The sequence below is a fragment of the Eublepharis macularius genome, chromosome 12 (assembly GCF_028583425.1).
Source record: "Eublepharis macularius isolate TG4126 chromosome 12, MPM_Emac_v1.0, whole genome shotgun sequence".
NCBI classification, from domain to species: Eukaryota; Metazoa; Chordata; class Lepidosauria; order Squamata; family Eublepharidae; genus Eublepharis; species Eublepharis macularius.
The window spans coordinates 38,398,728-38,417,003 of NC_072801.1; the positions used below are offsets into that span (position 1 = coordinate 38,398,728).

At 42.2% G+C, this 18,276-nt stretch overlaps 1 protein-coding gene across 2 annotated transcripts in view; it reads right to left on the bottom strand.

Moving 5' to 3' along the window:
* Nucleotides 1-18,276, bottom strand: part of TOP2A (DNA topoisomerase II alpha) — a 34,460-nt gene that overhangs the window by 9,871 nt on the left and 6,313 nt on the right. For both annotated transcript variants that reach the window (XM_054994812.1, XM_054994811.1), the window contains exons 5-24: nucleotides 17,823-17,968; nucleotides 16,975-17,072; nucleotides 16,521-16,733; nucleotides 16,214-16,387; nucleotides 15,275-15,376; nucleotides 14,513-14,650; nucleotides 14,212-14,350; nucleotides 13,728-13,885; nucleotides 13,018-13,143; nucleotides 10,457-10,567; nucleotides 10,234-10,339; nucleotides 7,737-7,846; nucleotides 7,077-7,169; nucleotides 6,574-6,688; nucleotides 5,730-5,851; nucleotides 3,859-4,007; nucleotides 3,380-3,611; nucleotides 2,381-2,515; nucleotides 2,077-2,277; nucleotides 394-589 (exon numbers count right to left, since the gene is read on the bottom strand). In XM_054994812.1, coding sequence (XP_054850787.1) covers nucleotides 394-589; nucleotides 2,077-2,277; nucleotides 2,381-2,515; nucleotides 3,380-3,611; nucleotides 3,859-4,007; nucleotides 5,730-5,851; nucleotides 6,574-6,688; nucleotides 7,077-7,169; nucleotides 7,737-7,846; nucleotides 10,234-10,339; nucleotides 10,457-10,567; nucleotides 13,018-13,143; nucleotides 13,728-13,885; nucleotides 14,212-14,350; nucleotides 14,513-14,650; nucleotides 15,275-15,376; nucleotides 16,214-16,387; nucleotides 16,521-16,733; nucleotides 16,975-17,072; nucleotides 17,823-17,968 — 2,864 coding nt within the window. The remainder of the gene's footprint in view (nucleotides 1-393; nucleotides 590-2,076; nucleotides 2,278-2,380; nucleotides 2,516-3,379; nucleotides 3,612-3,858; nucleotides 4,008-5,729; nucleotides 5,852-6,573; nucleotides 6,689-7,076; nucleotides 7,170-7,736; nucleotides 7,847-10,233; nucleotides 10,340-10,456; nucleotides 10,568-13,017; nucleotides 13,144-13,727; nucleotides 13,886-14,211; nucleotides 14,351-14,512; nucleotides 14,651-15,274; nucleotides 15,377-16,213; nucleotides 16,388-16,520; nucleotides 16,734-16,974; nucleotides 17,073-17,822; nucleotides 17,969-18,276) is intronic.

The window sequence follows — 18,276 nt, forward strand, 5'->3', positions numbered from 1 at the left end:
AACAAGCTCACACAGAACCAATGTTTGTCATGAGCCAAAATTAAAGCAAACATCAATATAGTAAGGATAGCGAGTTAGGGACAACATTGATGACCCACTCACATTCCGTGAACAGAAAAGCAAAATCCTATATGCTTAAGTTTCCCACCTCTTGCCATCAACTGCCTCCCTCTCAGGACACAGTATACAATATAGCATGTAACATAGCAGATTTCAGAGTTGCATATGTTTCTTCTTTCTGAGTCCCACTTTTATGAGGTGGGAAGTGGATGGGTGCTCTGGAGCCTGCCCATTGGGCCTCAACGGAAGGGATCTTTCCCAATGTCAATTGCCTTCAAGGAAAGACATGAAGCTTTACTCTGAAATATTACTTAAGAGTGAATTTTGACTTACCAATCACTATAATGCCCTTTATTTTCTCCAGGATGAAGCGAGCCTGATTGCTTAGCTTTGCAGATTCTGCACCGAGCATTCCAGCAAGCCAATCTTTTCTTAAGACATAATAGCGCAGCCTGAGCTCATAGAATTCCCGCAGAATATCTTCTGCAGTATTGTATTTCTTCAGGCAGCCAACGTGGTCAAATAGTACCTAAAACAAAGAGCAATATGCCATATGTTTAAAACTAGGAGCTCAGACATGTCTTGTAGTGTGGCCTGTTCATGCATTTGATCAAATAAAAAGATCTTCATCACAGCTATGAGCTTCTCTGTGGATGGCTGTCAAAGGGCATACCTGGGATAATGTACTTGATGTAACCACCTTTCTGCAATAGGACGAAGACTTCCTAATTTCACCCTCAAGTCTACATACAAGCATTTGTCTGTACTCTATTCTCTGAGCTTGAAGAAAATTAAAGATTTTTCTTCTAGTTTGCATTGAAGCAGCTAGTAAGTTTGCCTGTAGATTTCTCTTCTTGCAATGATTGTCCTATACATGCTTGTTTGGTAGCAAACCCCAGTGATTTCAACCAAAAGCAAAATTGCATAAAGTGGCATGCTTGAAGATGAAAATTTAAGAGATCTTAATCTGGAGGAGGAACAGGGCAGATAGAATATGTGTTCAGCCATTCTAAAGTTAATGGAAATAAAGCATTATACGCAAAGAATTTTTAACAGAAAAAGTCATCCTCCTAGGGGGTGTTAAAATTATATATATAATGCAGAAAAAGCCATCCTCCAGTACCTGAATCTGACATCCCTTCCACCAGTCACAAGGATAAGTTAATAACAACAACAACATTTGATTTATATACCACCCTTCAGGACAATGCCCACTCAGACTGGTTTACAAAGTATGTTACTATTATTATCCCTACAACAAACACCCTGTGAGATAGGTGGGGCTGAGAGAGCTCCTAGAAGCTGTGACTGACCCAAGGTCACCCAGCCAGCTTCAAGCGGAGGAGTGGGGAATCAAATCTGGTTCTCCAGATTACAGTCCCGTGCTCTTAACCAGTACACCAATCTGGTTCTCAGGTCATCCCTTTTTTTGTATTCACTGGAAAAATCTAAGCAGCAAAACCACAGAAAGTCTTTGAAATCCAGCTCCATCCTGGCTTATTAAGTAATCACATCTACAGTATTTTAAATATTTCGCTGAGCACCCAAATTTTATACATTACGTAAATGCTCACTGATCTATGTATGCCTATTTTGAATGCCACTGATTATTATTATTAATTTTTCCTTCAGTCGTTAACTGTTTTATTCATGTTCTTTGTAATGTGTTACTACTATTACTGTTATTACTATTATTCATAAATAGTGCTAATAAATAGTGTTACACATAGTTTTGGATAATGTCAAAAATTAACCAACTTAAAATTGATTTCGATTCAAACTGGGAGAAAACAGTCATAAATCTGACCATAGAAAGAGCTTGTATAATTTAGATGCGTAATGGATTTTACCACCAAAATACCAGACACAAAAACTTGATAGCAACAGCAGAAAGATGGATATATAAACTAATGCATACAACACTTACAAACAAATCGACACTTAAATTACGGTTTATGAAACAGGATTATGCCAGCCCTCCTTGTGGCTGCACAAGGGTTGCTTCTGCCTTCTTACCATGTTGGTACAGGCAAGAGAGGTCTGTAACTTGAAGACTTTGTGGACACCAGCTGCTTCCACTTCTGCCAGCTTTTGCTCACTCAGTTTTACTATGAATTTAACTGTGGTGTCTGTGTGGTATTCTTTGTAGTCCGTTATTAATGGGGGAGTCTTCTCTGTGCCATTCAGCATAGGCTCCAGAACCTGTTCTTTATACACCTGGGTGAAAAAAGAAATCACTACATGTCAGATCAGAGGCCCTGAAATGTATGAGTCTAAATAGTTTCAAGACAATAATGTGAAAATGAGAGCAATATCTTACCTGTGTCCATGTCCGAACAGGAAGCTCAGAAATTTCAATGGTGGTAGAATCAAGAATAGATACTTCCCCGTTGACAAGGTACTGTTGCTGACCTAGTTCGTCGATTGTCCCTTTAAAATTCTTGTAACTAGGATGCTAAAACATGAACGTTTTAACATGAGTAACGCAAGCAAAAAATACAAACAGAGCATTAACTTAGTACAGCGTGATCTCACTCCAAATTCAGCAAGACAATCCCAACCCCTTGCCATTTTGGTCACAGATAAGAGCAGGGTTCCTCAGTTTTGTGTCTGCTAGTACTTCCTCTGCTGCCCACTGAGCTTTTCAAAAAGTGGGCAAGACCACTGTAAGGCACAGCTTGTTATTGGCTGCTGCAAGTCAAATGAAAGTGTTTCCGGTTAGCTGCAACAGTAGCTGCAGCAACAGTAGGATTAGCAGGAGTAATAAACACTCAGGATTATGGTTCCATCCCCCCCTCCATGCTTTCCTCCCCCCCTTTCCCCTTCTTATCCTCCCCCCAGGCTCTTCATTTCTTTTTATTCCCCTTATTTTACAAAGCAAGAAGGAAGGCATTGTATTTGGCTTCACCTCCCATGGCAGCCATTTTGGGGTGGCATTCACCACCCCCTCTCAAAAGTTTAAAGTTGCCTGCAGGATCAAAAAGCATAGGTAGTCTTGGATCAGAGAAAGAGGAGAATGACAACAGAAAGGTTGTTTGGGATTTATAGAGAAGGGATGAGGATAAGGGACCATGGGGAAAGCTTCATGATACTTCATGTCACTGACCGAGTTTTGCATTTACAAACCTGCATACCATTTAAAACTGCTACTTCATGAGGATTAAACATACATGGTTTACTGTTTTTTAGAATGGGAAGAAATGTCTCATGGCCTTGGAAAAAAGCCACTGAAGATCCCTCTTTGGCTCCTACCCCTTTATTTTCCTTCTCCCATTACTCTTTTTAGTATGATATGGATGACTATTGCTTTTTTCATTACCATTGGTAGCGGATCCTCTCCATCCAGCAAGCGTCGAATGTTGTTCACCACTTCTCGGATGTTATAGTTGGGAACCTTGCACGACCAGCCTGTCCCAATGCCCTCGGCTCCATTGATTAGAACCAGGGGGATTATTGGAATGTACCACTCAGGCTCAACACGACGGTTGTCATCAAATAGGAAGTTCACCACATTGTCATCAACTGCGGGGAATACCAGCCGTGCTAAAGGACTAGAAGAGTGGTTTCTGGTTAAGCTGCTTGCTTGAATCAATCAATCCTTGTACAGGACCACAGCTGAACTGAGATTTTAAGGACAACTTTGCCAGGCTTCCTGTTCCACTCCCAGAGTGGAAACACAGGCCCAGCAGGCTCATTTTAAACCACTTCTGTAGCTTTTCAGTAACATTACCAATACCGTCTCCCTACACCCTCTGCAGTCCAAAAAAGATGCTCTTTGGACAGGGGGGTGCTACTAACCTGAGCATTGTGAAGATGTATCGAGGACTGGCAGAGTCTTTTCCACCATGCAGCCTGGTGCCAAACTGACCAATGGGTTGAAGCAGATTAAGGTTGTTGCTTCCCACAAAGTTTTGAGCCAAGTTGATAATGGTCATCATCAGGGAGACCTGAAACAAACCCCACACAAAACCTGAAAGCACAGCCAGATCTGCAATGGAAGTGATGCTCTCAAAATAATGGCACTGGAATATGAGGCAACCTTTGAAGATGTGGCAGAAGCAGGAAACTAAGTCAAAGAAAGCAGTAAGAAAGTACCACAAAGGAAGATTAGCCTGGCCAAGATGACCAATAGCTGCTGGAAGCCTGTTTGCCCATCTCTTCCAGGAAAAACAACCAGTTCCATACAGGAATGGTAATCCACCTTCAGTAACTGCTCACAGGATTACTAATAGATAAGAAGGTAATACTCTCACAGCAAGGAGGAAAGACCATTGCTTTGTTCTTAAATGTGAGGTTTCAAACTGTACACACAACTAGGGGTGTGTGCTTCGGGTTTCCGATTCAGGTTCTTGCAAACAGCAAGAAAGGTTTCAAACATCCCACCTCGCCACTTTTTCCACCTGATAGGAGGGGGAGGAGGGAACCCCCTCTTCCCCCTCCCATTGAGTGAAAAAAGCAGGGCAGGAAGTTTGAAAGCAACACTTTTCTTGCCATTTGCAAATGGCAAGAAAAGTGCTGCTTTGAGCTTTGGTGTGCTCCATAAAGATTCCCGAATCTTTTGGGCATTTAAACACCCCAATCCCAAAGTAGGAAACTTGAATATTTTTCGAGTGCACACCTCTACACACAACATAACACTTCTGGAATAGAGATCATAACATTTATCAATATATCTCATTCCCAATGTGGCCTATCCGCAGATAATTTAAATCCAGAGATTGGGGTGTGGACAGACAAGAAAAACCCCAGGTGTGCAGAAAAGACTGAAATCTTAAAAATACATTGTGGGGGTTAAAATCCCTTAAAATGATTAAAAGGAGCCCATGTAGCTTTAAGGAACTGATGTCCTCCGTGGCCGTTGGTAGGTAACCGCAACAGTATTGCCAGCCTTCAAGCCTTCATTTCTGCCAGTAAAAAGCAAGGGGAGGAGGTCAGGGCCTTTTCTGAGGCTGTTTTGATCTTTGAGGGAAGACTCATCAGGGTGAGGCCTGGAAGCAACCACTAGGTGATTTGCTACCAGCTAACTTGCATAACTCACCCAGGCTCAGGTACTTGCTACTGTTCAACAGCAGCCACCTGGTGATAGCCAATGTTGTGCAGTGGTCAAAGTTTCTGACTAAGATCTGGGAGGTCCAGGTTCAAATACCCATTCTGCCATGTAATTTCACTGGATGACTTTTGGCCAGTCACACACTCTCAGCCTAACTTACCACACAGGGTTGTTTGAGGATAAAATGAAGAAACAAATGATGTATGTAGCTTTAGGTCCCCATTGTGGAGAAAGGCAAGACATAAACAAAGTAAATAAATAATAAACAGAGCTGAAGATAAGGAGGGCAGATAAAAGGTAGGTTGGTTGATGGGTGTGAAGGAAAGAAGGAAGCAGGGAAAGGGGTAGAAACTATGGGGGCTGCCAGGGAACGGAAAGAGGAAATAGTGAGGATGGGGAAAATGAAATGCCACTAGCAAGTCCTTGTGCACCCCTTGCTTGTTATAACATTAACATTGTAGAGAAGATAAGGCAGTCTTGCTTGGGATCATGCGAACACACTAAGTGCAGTAAGACTAGAATAAAGTTGGTTCAGTCAGCTTGTACTAGCCCCACCTGGAAGCTTTGCTGGTATTACTTGCTGCTCTGGGGTCTCTGTCTCCACCCTTGTTTTACTTACCTCTCCATGATGATAAGCAGACATCTCTGCTACTGATCCAGCCAACTGAGCAACCTTCACCTCCCGTTTGTCATTTCTTTTGAAGCAAGTGAACAGAACTTTCCTCTGACCTGGTTTCAGTCCTGATGGGAATGATCAACAGGTTGCATTAAATCAGCCATTAACTTCTTTCTTTCCTTAGTCTGCCCCACTTGGCCATGCCTACTGAAACTACTATACATTAAAGGAATAGGTGGGATCCCTGCAGGCTTAACTGGTAAACTGGGTTATCATCTTGGCAGCCTAGGTAGCCAATCGACTTCAACCTGAATGTGTTCAGAAACCCACCACCACCAAGACACTACACTCATGGCATTGACAGGAAACAACGGGTTAAGCCCTCCTCCTGGAAAAGAAAAAGAATCTTCACTGAGCACATTGCTCCTTGGCGAGGAGCCAAAATGCCAGAGACGCCTGTGGACCCAAGGAGAATAGTATTGGGGGCCAGAAGAGTCAGCAGAAGAAAAATCATGATGAATAGGGCACCCATGCTCAAAATCCATTATAAGAAGTCATCCCCAGCCCATTATACAGCACGCATTATAGCAACCAAGTATTACTGAACCTGTAATTGGCTAAATGCCAATAACTTTCTACCTTTTATCAGAATAACTGATTTTTCTGTTAGAAGCTTTCTAATGCACTGTTTCTGTTTTGGGCAGAAGTGTTTAGCTATTAGATCATTTTATTCTAATGTCAGTTACTTTCCTTTTTGAACGGGTCCATCAAGAATATAAGATACACAAAATTTACAATGCAAGCAAGGTTGATTTAGAGTAAGGAATCTACATAACAGAAAACTCACCATCAACCAAGGAAGGAATGGATCGCTCATTGTCCATGTTGGAGAACAGAATAAGTTCTTTGTTGATGAAGCTATTGTAAGTCAAACAACTGGTCATTTTTCCATATAAATAATCCTGCATGGCAAAACAGTTTAAGTTACTATGCTTTCTTCTGCCATTTCCCAGTTTGCTCCCTCTTGTCTGCCTTGATCTACCAGTGTGACTGCTCATAAATCCCCTTGTGAGTGCCATCAGCCCATTCTTGCATCAAGTCCTACAGTTAATGCACGTTCACAAACTACTGTCACACAAGCTTACCACAGAACCTATACTGATTACTGGAAAGGCCATGAGAAGGCTGTTTTTTAATTTTGTAAGGGTGTTACTTTCTAGCCAAACAAGATGGACCTTCACATTTACACATACAGCTCACACATATTCTTATTTGAACATAAACCTGGCCTTTTTGTAACTGTTCTGCAAGAAGCCTATGCTGTTCCACAGGCACTGAAAGGTCACGTACTTCTGGTAGGCCTTGTAGTTTCCGTTGCCTTCGATCCTCCATGAAGTTTGTCAACCATTCCTTTCGGTCCTCCACCTTCTTTTTGCTAAAGGCCTAGGATATCACAAAGCAAGCAGCCATTTTTAGAGACCAGTTTGAACTTTTCTTCATGTCCTCACTTTACCTGGATGACCACAGGCATAAAATCAACAAAGTAAAATATCTCTCCAGTTCAAGAGACGCTTGTTGCATGTCACCTACAAAGTCAATTGGGAGCAATTTCAACTAATTTGTGATCCCTAAATTTTCCATGGACTTAGGTTGCCTTAAAACTAGAGAACTTGTTACAGAGCCAGGCACAGCTATTAGGTGCACCCCACAGCACGCAGGGAACTTATACAAAGTAGTACTGAGGATTCCATTCTGGAAGGTCCTGGACCCACTGGGCTTGTTTATACTGCAGCCAAACAACACACAAATAGGCAGCTATGGATTGCACAGCTTGTACAACGTTTCATATCTACATATTAGAGGCTATACCATGCCAGAACATTTCCCCCCAAGTTGTGCCAAGGCACCTCCCCCTGAAATGTGAGCCTGGGTAGGACAGTTTAAATTCACGCACAAGCACTTTGCAAGAGAAATCCCCAAGCAAAAGAGAACTAGGAGCTGTTACTCTACCAGGGAGATAGCAACATCATCTTCAGGGCCAGAGTATTTGAAAGGTATTCGGTGCCTTGCCATCTCTGCAAAGTACTCTTTTGCCTCTTTTGATGTGCTGGTACCCAGACCTATGGAAATGATGACAGATACCCCAATGAGACATCTAGATAAACCAACACAACCTGCTTATCAAGCTTTTCATCAATTTTTTCATGGGCTTTCCACAGAAATGCAAATTCCTCTTACATGGAGAAAGAATTAACCCAAACACAGCACAAAGGGGGAAAGGAGTATTTGTTTCATCTGCATTATGAATTCTTCGGCACAATCGTCTTAATTTACTAAATACCATGGAGCTCATACTCAGATTCCAAATCCAGCTATTAAGACAGTGCCATAGACTAGTGTGATGGAAACAACCTTCACCATGCATACTGAAAGGCAATCCATCAAATCATTTCGCTTGGCACAGCTGCAAATTTGCTCTACCTCAAAAAAAGGAGCCAGATTACTGCTCCAAAATACAGGCTGGGACTAGAGGTGTGCCAAAAAATAAAAAAATCGGGTTTCCTACTTTGGGAAACCCGAAGCAGAAAAAAAGTCAGAAATAAGGGATTCCCCAAGCGGCAAGCTGCTTGGGGAATCCCTTGTTTGACCCGCTTTGGTGTGCTCTGTAAAGATTTGGAGCACACCAACAAACTACCCCTCCCTGCTTATTTCACCCGATGGGAGAGGGAGGAGGGAACCCCCTCCTTCCCCTCCCCTCCAATTGAGTGAAATAAGCTGGGGGAGGGGGGGAAGAGTTCAAACCCAACCGAGAAGATCAGCTGCTTGGTGGTTGTGGCCGGCTTCAAACTCCATCTGGGTCCCGGGGAAACCCCCCATGACCCAGGTGAAGCACGGAAGGGCCCTTTCTAGCTGGCTGGAGGAAGGGGAGGGGGAGAGAGTCTGAATGGAAGAAGGTTGCAAACGGCATGGGGAACCGCTTGCAAACGGCGTGGGGAACCTTCTTCCCTTCAAACTCTCCCCCTTTCCAGCTGGATGGAGGAATGGGGAGAGAGTTTGAAGAATACTCCCCAGCAGGCTGCACTCAGCCGCTTGTCCAGGAAACCCTTGACAAGTGGCTGAGTCGGGGGTGAAATGTTCCTCTCTCTGCCACTGCGCAGCAGCAGGGAGAAGGGCATTTTACCCCGGCAGGCTGCACTAAGCCGCTTGTCAGGGAAACCTCAGCACAGCAGCATGGAGAGGGAAATTTAAACCCTGGCAGGCTGCACTCAGCTGCTTGTCGGGAAACCCCCGACAGACAGCTGATCAGCAGTTTAAATGTCCCTCTCCCTCCTGTTGTGCAGGGGGCATGGAGAGGGACATTTAGCCCCTTGACCTGAAACTTCCCGAAGCTACACAAATAGCTTCAGGAATCTTTGATTCGGGGTTCCCAAAACAGCCCCGGTATGCTGGGGCCATTTCGGAAATCCTGAATCTTTGCGAATCAGTTCCGATTGGGGTATTTTTCCTGAATCGGAAACCCGAAGCGCACACCCCTACTGGGGACAAGTTCAGTTCCAAGACATTTTATGGACTTGGAGTGATGATGATGATGTCATTCATCAGAATTCCTTCTGACTTTGCCTCCAGTAAGTGCTGACAAACCGAGAGTATTACGGATCCAATGGTAAAGCAATGCTTTCCCAGTAAGTGCCAGCAGCCCCTGTAGTGCTGCTGCTTCTGTCTGGTGGAACTGCCTTTGTAAACACAACAGTCACCTTAACCCCCTGCCCCCTAAATTTGCCAGTAAACAAACATCTTCAGAGGTAACAGTGTTTCATTCAGCACTCCAGTCAAAAAGGTTGCTGAGCCTTAGACTCATATGATGCTGTAGACAGAGGGAGGGGGAAAGTCCCCCAGTTCCACAGAAGCTTCAGTATTGGTAACAGTACTTGTCAACAGAGTGGCTAGAAAACCTGTCAATGATAAGTGCAACAGCAGAAGACACTGAGTTGTAGCCATCTGGACCAGGCCACCCAAAAGCCTACTCATATCTAAAGGGTGTGTAAGATTTCTACAACATGCTCAAATTGGGTCTCTAGTGCTAATTCCCTCAGAACAAGAAAGTTTCAAAGAAGACAGAACAGCTTCTGAGTAAAGCTCTCTGCATACCTTTGACATTTTAGATGGGGTACCAGAAGGCTAATGATGATACTTTGAGCTGACCCTTGGGGTTGTTTAGGCTAAGTTAAGTGTCCTAAGATCCCCCTTTTACAGTTCCCTTCCATTTTAAATACAACACAGTAACTGAGATAGACGGTATCTTCACATTCTCTTTATATTCCAGAATTTATAAGGAACAGTATTTGTTTCCTAAACAAAAACCATTTATAAATCTTATATAACTAGTTGACATCCATCAGTCTCCCAAGTGGGATATGTTAAAAACAGTCTATTCCAGTCTATTTTAAACAATGAATTGGCTCTTATTTGGCTCATTTGGTACTACTCCACAGATTTTTAGACAAACCTTTGTAGTACTTGATTTTCCAGCTTTTGTGGCTAGGAACGTTGGTTTTCCACTCTTCAAATTCTGGAATACTATAGAAAGCAAGCTCTTCTTTATTCTTGGAAGCCTATGATGTAGATCAAAGTCAGACTAAAGCATTTGAGCAGGTAAGCATTAAACAAATGAAACTGAAGCAGTGTGTTCACACTTGCTCAACATTACTTGAGAAAGGAAAAAGGCTCACCTTTACAATGGGAGTAATGAATTCTTCTAAGAAGCAATGCTTTAGTAGAGAAGGCCAGTTATGGTGTATGAAGTTAATCAACAAGCCTTTGATATGAGAGCCGTCTTGATCCTAAAATATTTTCAGAAGAGAGATATGACCCACTGCTTCTCAGAAGAGAATAGCAAGCTTGCCTAACAAAAGCAGAGAGGTCACAGCCATTTAGAAACCAAGCTTATAAAAGCTGAAAAACTACCCAGTGTCTACTCTTATACCACCTTATCACCCTTACCTTAGTTGCCGTAAGTTACCTTAGTTGCATCATGCTGTGTAACAGTAAGGTAGTTTGATAGGGACTGTCAGTATGCCCTAGTGATAGCCTTGGTCCCAAGTTCAGCTGCTAATTCATTGGAGTGGCTTGGACAAGGGACTCCCCCTGCCACAACCTCAGATGGAGTAGGCAACCTTTAAAAACCTATTTGCCTCGTTACTATACAGTGCAGAACAGCATCCAGGGAGCAGCATCAGCAGAATCACAGGGTGGCCTAAACCTTTTTTACTTTAACTTTCTAGCCCGTATCTAGAGAAGATGTTCAGCTCCATTGGCAGTTTTTGAAACAAGCAGGAAGTCCCTTCTTTCAGTTAACATTGTCGCATGCATTCATTTCAAGGTCTATCAGTTATCCTCGCCTGGAGGGAATGTGGTCTTGCCCTCATGAAGAAACCCAATAACACAGAATCTAATCCTTTGTTCCTTAACTAATACACAGATAGAACGTCCTGCTTTCAACAGAGGAGGCAGGCTCTTGGTAGGTGCTCTTCTTGCAACCCCACCCCCATTAAGAGAACTACCTGCATAAAGAATGGGAGCAGACAGTGAGAAATCAGACAGACTGGGCAGCCCATTCTTAAGCCTTGGGCCAAATCCACCCAGCATCCTCTAGCAAGTAAAGGTAAAGGAAGCATGCAACAGCACATAGTCGAGCACAAGCTGTGCACTGCTGTGAAACTTTCTCACTTCTAGCAGGGCTGCAAATGACATGGACCATTCACTCCTTAGCCAAACCCATCTCCAACAGTCAGGGTCAGAAAATAACCCCAAGAACTTCCAGGTTTAGATCCACTGCTCTGCTCTTTACAGGCTGTTTCCTTAGAGCCAGCGATGGCTCAAAGAGGTCTAGAGCATGGGTGTGCACTTGTAAGATTGCCATTTTAATCAGAAAATTGCTAAATGCATTATTATTATTTTCATTAAATATCAGAAGTATAATAATCATTCCAGAAATATCACAATACTCCCAATATTTCCCTTCTTGATATCCCATATGAAACAAAATTTTTGTAAGGACCCACCAAGTAGCAAGAGTGGGGAAAAAGGGAGGGAGAGAGAAGAAAGCCCACCACCACCCCATTAAACTTTAAAAGAGCCATTATTTTCAGTGGAAACAACTGGCCTCCTAACATCAATCCAACGAAGGCAGCATTGACTCTCGAAAGTTTACACTCTGAAAATCTTGTTGGTCTATAAGGTTCTACTGGACTCAAATCCTGTTCTACTGCAAAGCAACATTGCTTCCCACCCAAAACTATTTCTAAACTCCAGTTGTTGAAAACAATGTCCCTTTAAAGAACTATTATTTTCAATGGTGGTCGTGGTGTGTGTGTGGGGGAAATAGATCTGAGGCCAAGTCTACCTGCCACTCAAAATACCTGGCAGTAGACTGGGCCTCCATCTTCAGATGCCAGGTCTACCACCCACTGAAACTTATGTCCCTTTAAAAGTTAAAGGGGCATTGTTTTCAATAGCCAGGGCAGCAGCAAGCTGGACTGCAAGTCCCCCCCCCACCTCCATTAGTAGAAGCAGCAGCTATTTTGGCTGCCATTAATAGGCAGCAGACCTGTCTCACCAAGAAGCCAGGTCTACTGTCCATTATTTAGAATTATCCCCAGCTGGTCAGAAGCAGTACATCTACCATTTAAGCTTAATTTTCAATTGGAAGATCTGGACTCTGGAGACCAGGTCTACCCCACCATTGAAAATAATGCCCATCAGGAATGCCACCCACAGTATTGGATATTGCTGATCAAGTACAGGAACTATTGGACATTGTATGGGATCAGCAATATCCGATTGCATACTCCGAGTGCATAGTCCTAGTTTACAGGTGATCCCATTCTGCCAGTATACAGGGCAAAAGCTTCCATCCTGCCTTTGTAGCAAGAGACCAAGGCAAGTACTAGTTACAAGTCGGGCCTCTTTTTGTAACATCTTTTCCCACTCCACCACTCCCCCTTCTAATGAAATATTAAAAGCATTGATGTGATACAGGGGTTCCCAATCTGGCACCAATGGTCACCATGGCACCCACTGACACCTTTCCTAGTGCCCACTAAGTGTTTTTAGAAAGCAGATATTATATTATCTTCATTGTAGTCTTCTATTCCAAGAATAATTTGGACCATGACAATATTTAATCAGGAAGCCCTGGAAGGACCCACCAGCTAGTGCTATTAGGTGACTAGCAGTGCTGTTGTCAATACAGAGTGCAAGGAGAGCTGTTTCCCTGTAAGAAGTGACTAACCTGATCTGTCATGATCATTATCTTTCCATATCGCAGGGTCTTAAGTGATTCTGCATCATCATAATTCTTCTTATACTGCAGACCAACAATCTTGATAAGGTTGTTAATTTCAGCATTCTCCATTATCTGAAACGACAGGAATTTCCCTCTCAGATTTGTACACTGAATGTACCCTGGATTCTCTCACTTCTTTTCACACAGTTAACCATTAGCAGCTAGTTTTAAAGCTCCTGTCTCCTCATATTTGTGTCTTGCTTGGAATATGTATTACTACTTGCATTGCTTAATGCCCCTGTGGACTTGAGGTGCTGACATGTAGGGTGCAGTATGTTTAATGTTGTATTTATACAATTGCTAACAATGTTTTAAATTGTTTTTATGTATTTATGTTGTAAATCTGCTCTGAGCCCACTTGTGGAGAGAGTGGAATATAAATTAAATAAATAAACTCATTCTATAGTGTTCCAAAATAAATGTTGCACCTCACAATCCTGATTGAACCCCTTAAGCTGAACGTAACAGTTACTAGGGCTGGCTCTAGAGGTTTCAGGCCGAATTGCCAAGGGCCTCATTTTCACCACATGTAACTGCTGCAAAATGCATAACACACGTTCACTTCCCAGTTACTTTAAACAGGCTTCTGAAGCACCTAAAGCCAAGTCCTAGTCAAGTTGCAGCCACAATGTTTTTCCCAATTACTTCCAACTGACCTGTTTATGAGAAGCATCCCGGACATTGAGAAGCTTTCCACGCAAGGGAAATACTCCATATTTGTCCCTGCCCACAATTCCAAGGCCAGAAACTGCAAGCGTTTTGGCCGAATCTCCTTCCGTCAGAATAAGTGTACAGTTGATGGAGTTCTTACCCCCTGGAAAGAAAAAATGTACCTTCAACATCAGCTGCTCCGTTTAGCAGAACACATCAAGACTGGTCACACCAAGATTAGAATGCCAAAAGCACATCTTTCCTTCACGTTCTGCTGGGGCATAATTAGCAAGGTGTAGGCTTCAAGAGAGCAGAACTTGGCTGCTCTCTGCCCTTCTTCATATGTGCTGCTGCCTTTCTGAGGCCAGTGTGCAGTCTACATGAAGCAACAATGCCAACTCTGTAAAGTCACCCAACAGGGCAGCCTACAGCTAGAATCTGGAGTTTGGGGCTAAGTACTGTGGTTTGTAACAGCCTTGGAAAACATACCAGCATCGTTGGCATCATCCAGTTTAGGAATTCCTTTAATCCTAGTATGTTTCACCGCAGAACACTTCTTGTTGAGTTGTGTCTGAGCTTTGAAGTTCACCCAGTTCAAGATGTTCTCTACTATGCCGCAACCAACTACCTAGAATGCAAAGTGTTGTGTTTGGGAAGAAGTCTAAAACATACTGTCCTGTTGGATTTTCTGCTACTTCAGTCAGAATTTACTCTGCATCCAAACTAGAGGTGCAAGTCATACCCACTCCCTGATTAAGGAACACCTGACAATGCACCTCACAGCACTTACCCCTTTGATAAACTTTTCACTCAGCTTGCACGTGGAGCCAAAGCTCTTTGCTTGAAGTGTCATATTTTCCTTTGTCTGAGAATCGAAAGTTGGATTTTCAACCAAGGCGTTTATGAAGATCCAGATATGATTCTTCACCTAGAATTCAAATGTAGGAGTCATTGCAGACTGTATAACATTAACTTATTTGACAATCTCATCCCTCCCCAACCGCAAGGTAATATAAGCCTGCCCTCTCAAACAGACACATTTACAATTTGGTGGGCTACTAACCATTAATAAATAATCAATACCAAGATTACAAAGTATGTCTACCAAGACCATGCTTCAGCTTAAAAGCATGTGCATGTCTTGCAAAACCTGACTGGGTGGAAGGTAACAAACAAGATGTGTTAGAACAAAATATTGATGAAGCTGTGTTATACAAACTCAGAAAGCCATTGGTCCATCTAGTTTAGAACCATGTATTATGACTGGCAGCAGCCTACCATGATTTTAGACACAGAAAAGTGTTTCCAAACATCTACTACCCAAGATCTTTTAGCTGAAACTGTCTGAGACCTCAAGCATGCATTTGCTCTACTCCAGTGAACCTCTAACATATGAAGTGGCAGTTATATCATGGCTCCATCTAGCTCATAATCACAGTCTATCCTGACTACCAATCATCTGGTTGACCACCGAGCAACATCCTTCTTCTTCTATAGAGATGCAAAGGAAAGTAGGACTCCTGTTGCAAACAAGCAGATTTGGGCCTTGCACCTGAAAGGGCTTCACTCCAACGCCAGCTTTGTTCTTCTTCTTCACCACCTCAATGAGCTTACTGACAACCTGGTCAGCGACGTAGTCCACATGTCTACCACCCTGTAAAAAGAAAGCCAAGGATTAGCATAGCTTCTTTGACAGCTCACATTAGAGCAACGCAAGGGGTTTTGACTAGAATCCAATACAAGACCATGGTGCGACTAGTCTAAAATGTTTTTAGATTTCGACCCCAAGCTATTTTATGAGCGGAGAAGGTTCAGTGTTGAACCTTTATTGAAAAGGTAAGCCTATTTCATGACTTCCGATGCAATCCTATACAACAGTTACATGATACAAGACCACTGAATTCAATGGGCGTAGTGTAATTCTGCATAGGATTGCACTATTTTGATTAACGTGGTTAAATAGGAAAAGGTACAGTCAAAAAGTCAAAAGAGTTTATTGTCTATAGCCATAAGCCGTCACAATTCACCAAACATTGACTAATAAACAATTAAGAGGAAAAGGTACAGGGCAATGGGATCTTTCGTCAGTGCTATTTCTTGTAATATGTATTTAATTGGTTTCTGTTATATTAAAAGATGAAATTCTGAGTGAACAAACATGTCATTTTCCTTGCACCACACCATGAATTGTTTTTATTTACACACACACACACACACACACACACACACACACACACACACACACAGAGTAAAATGTTGCTAATTTTATGCCCCATGCGTAAGCAGAGACTCCCCCACATCATCCCATCAGTGGGTATCCAGTTTTGTAGTTTTTTGTCACCCACACAGGGGTGAGCTAGTTTACAATTACATAACAAGGATGCAGATAATACAATTCAAGGTCAGATGGGGGCATGGGAGAACTCACTGGGAAGGAGATCACCAGTAAATACAGTTTACATTGTGTAAGCACCACCCTCCAACTAGTTACCTTTGTTGTAGCAATGCTATTGACAAAGCTAACTTGCTGAAAGCCCCTTTCACTCTGTGTCAGGCACACTTCCCACCGGTTGTTCACTTCCTCATGGATAACTTTCAGCGGGTTGCCTGTTTCATCCATCTTGTCCTTTAGATATAGATCTACATAGCTACGGAATCCTTTGACCTGTGGAGGCAATAAGTCGTTAACTCTCTCCATATCAAAAGTTTAGTTCTACCAAACATATCCACACAGAGAGCAGCATCTCTACCCTCCTGGATGAAAAGAGAAAGGATAATATTAGAATCTATTCACTCACTGGTAGTTTCTTTCCGTTCAAGAAGACTTTGACATCTTTAGCAGCTCCTGCCACGTCATAGGCTCTACGAGTCATGAGGGCCACAATGTCTTTGTCCAGGACCGTCATTTTAAATTTTGACAGATCTGGCTGGAAAGTGATGCATGTAAAGTCCTCCTCATCAAAAAATTTCAGTGTCATCTGCCCTGCCTTAGTCATGTTGTCAGTCCACGTCTAAGGAAAGAAACCAAGAGCATTTAAAATTTTCAAAGACAGAAAGAGCCAGATGAATTTCTTTAGCTATAGATTAGTCACTAGAAAGGGAAGAAATACAGCACGAAGCTTGCTGCTTTGACTCCCTGAAGTTATCCACTCCATGCTTTTCAGTAAATATATTTAAGCACGGCCATCGACCAGTCATAGTTGAAACAGAACATGCTTCAAGGTGTATTTGTCTTTACAAGGCCTCCCATACCTGCTTAAAGAGCTTGTGGTATTCTTTGCATGCAGTTTCCACTGTAAATCTGGTACTGAAGATGTTGCAGAGTTTAGCTCCATAACCATTTCGCCCACCTGAATAAACACCACCTTATGTTAATTCCACATAATAAAATGTTGTAGAGCTTAGGTTTTATGAAGAATCTGTTTCTGCTTCAAGTAGGATTAATACCCAAACAGTCAAATCTTCAATCTACTGCACAAAATCAACTTTTGACAATGTTTTGTGGGAATGCCCAGTTTGTATAAGATAATCTGTCCTGTATCACAAAGCAATTTATGAACTATGTTTGACCACCTTCTTTGAAGGGGAAAACATTATCTCTTGCCTACTTCAGTTCTCTCTCCTACTCATTTACCTCAGTTTTGGGCCAACAGACAGAAGTTAGCACACTATATAGAGCAATATATATTAGCAAAATATTTGTAGTGCTTTCAGCAAATAAGGTAGCTGGTGTAATTTTGATTGCATATCTTAATGACAGTCCTTAGTATTTCATTTATTTAGATCTGCATTTTGCTTGTGTACACAATGAAAGAAAGATTAAACTGTAGCAAAAGGGTGCAATTTGCTCCCTTAAGTGCATCCCTATGAATAAACGAGAGTGCCTAGAGCACATTAATGAATAGTGCACAGAACAAGGGCAGTGTTAATTATTCTGGAACAATGTTTGAACGTGCTCACCCATGTTTGCAGTAGGAATGCTAACTGGCTAAAACTTCCTGCAAAGACAGAGTTACAATTTTTCAAAGAGCTGGTCTCTTAAGCCTTCTGTTCAGAGCCATTTTTGGATTGATTAGCAACTTCTATTAGTGTTCTTCTACCTGTGACTTTCTTTTCATCGTCGTCATAGTTGCTGGAGGTTAACAGCTGTCCAAAAATAAGAGCCGGCACATAGACTTTTTCTATTTTGTGCTCTACAACAGGAATCCCTTTTCCATTGTTCCACACAGAAATCATATTATTTTCCCTAAAAAGAGAACCAAACTCCTTATGAATTTCTTATTCAATTGATAATACTTTTTTCTAGAGACTTAAAATCCCAGGAAATTTTGAAACTATGGGAAACCCCATCTCCACCCCCCCGAAAAAACACAAAAACCAGAAATATATGCAATACTTCCTGTTAAACCTAAACACCAAACCAAATATTTTTGCTATGAAACCTTTATAGTAATACTTTAACACCACAAAATACATCTTGTATAACTTAGCATATAAAATTGTTTTAATTTCATTTATAGAATACAACTGTATAAATGCTTAGAATTCTATAAG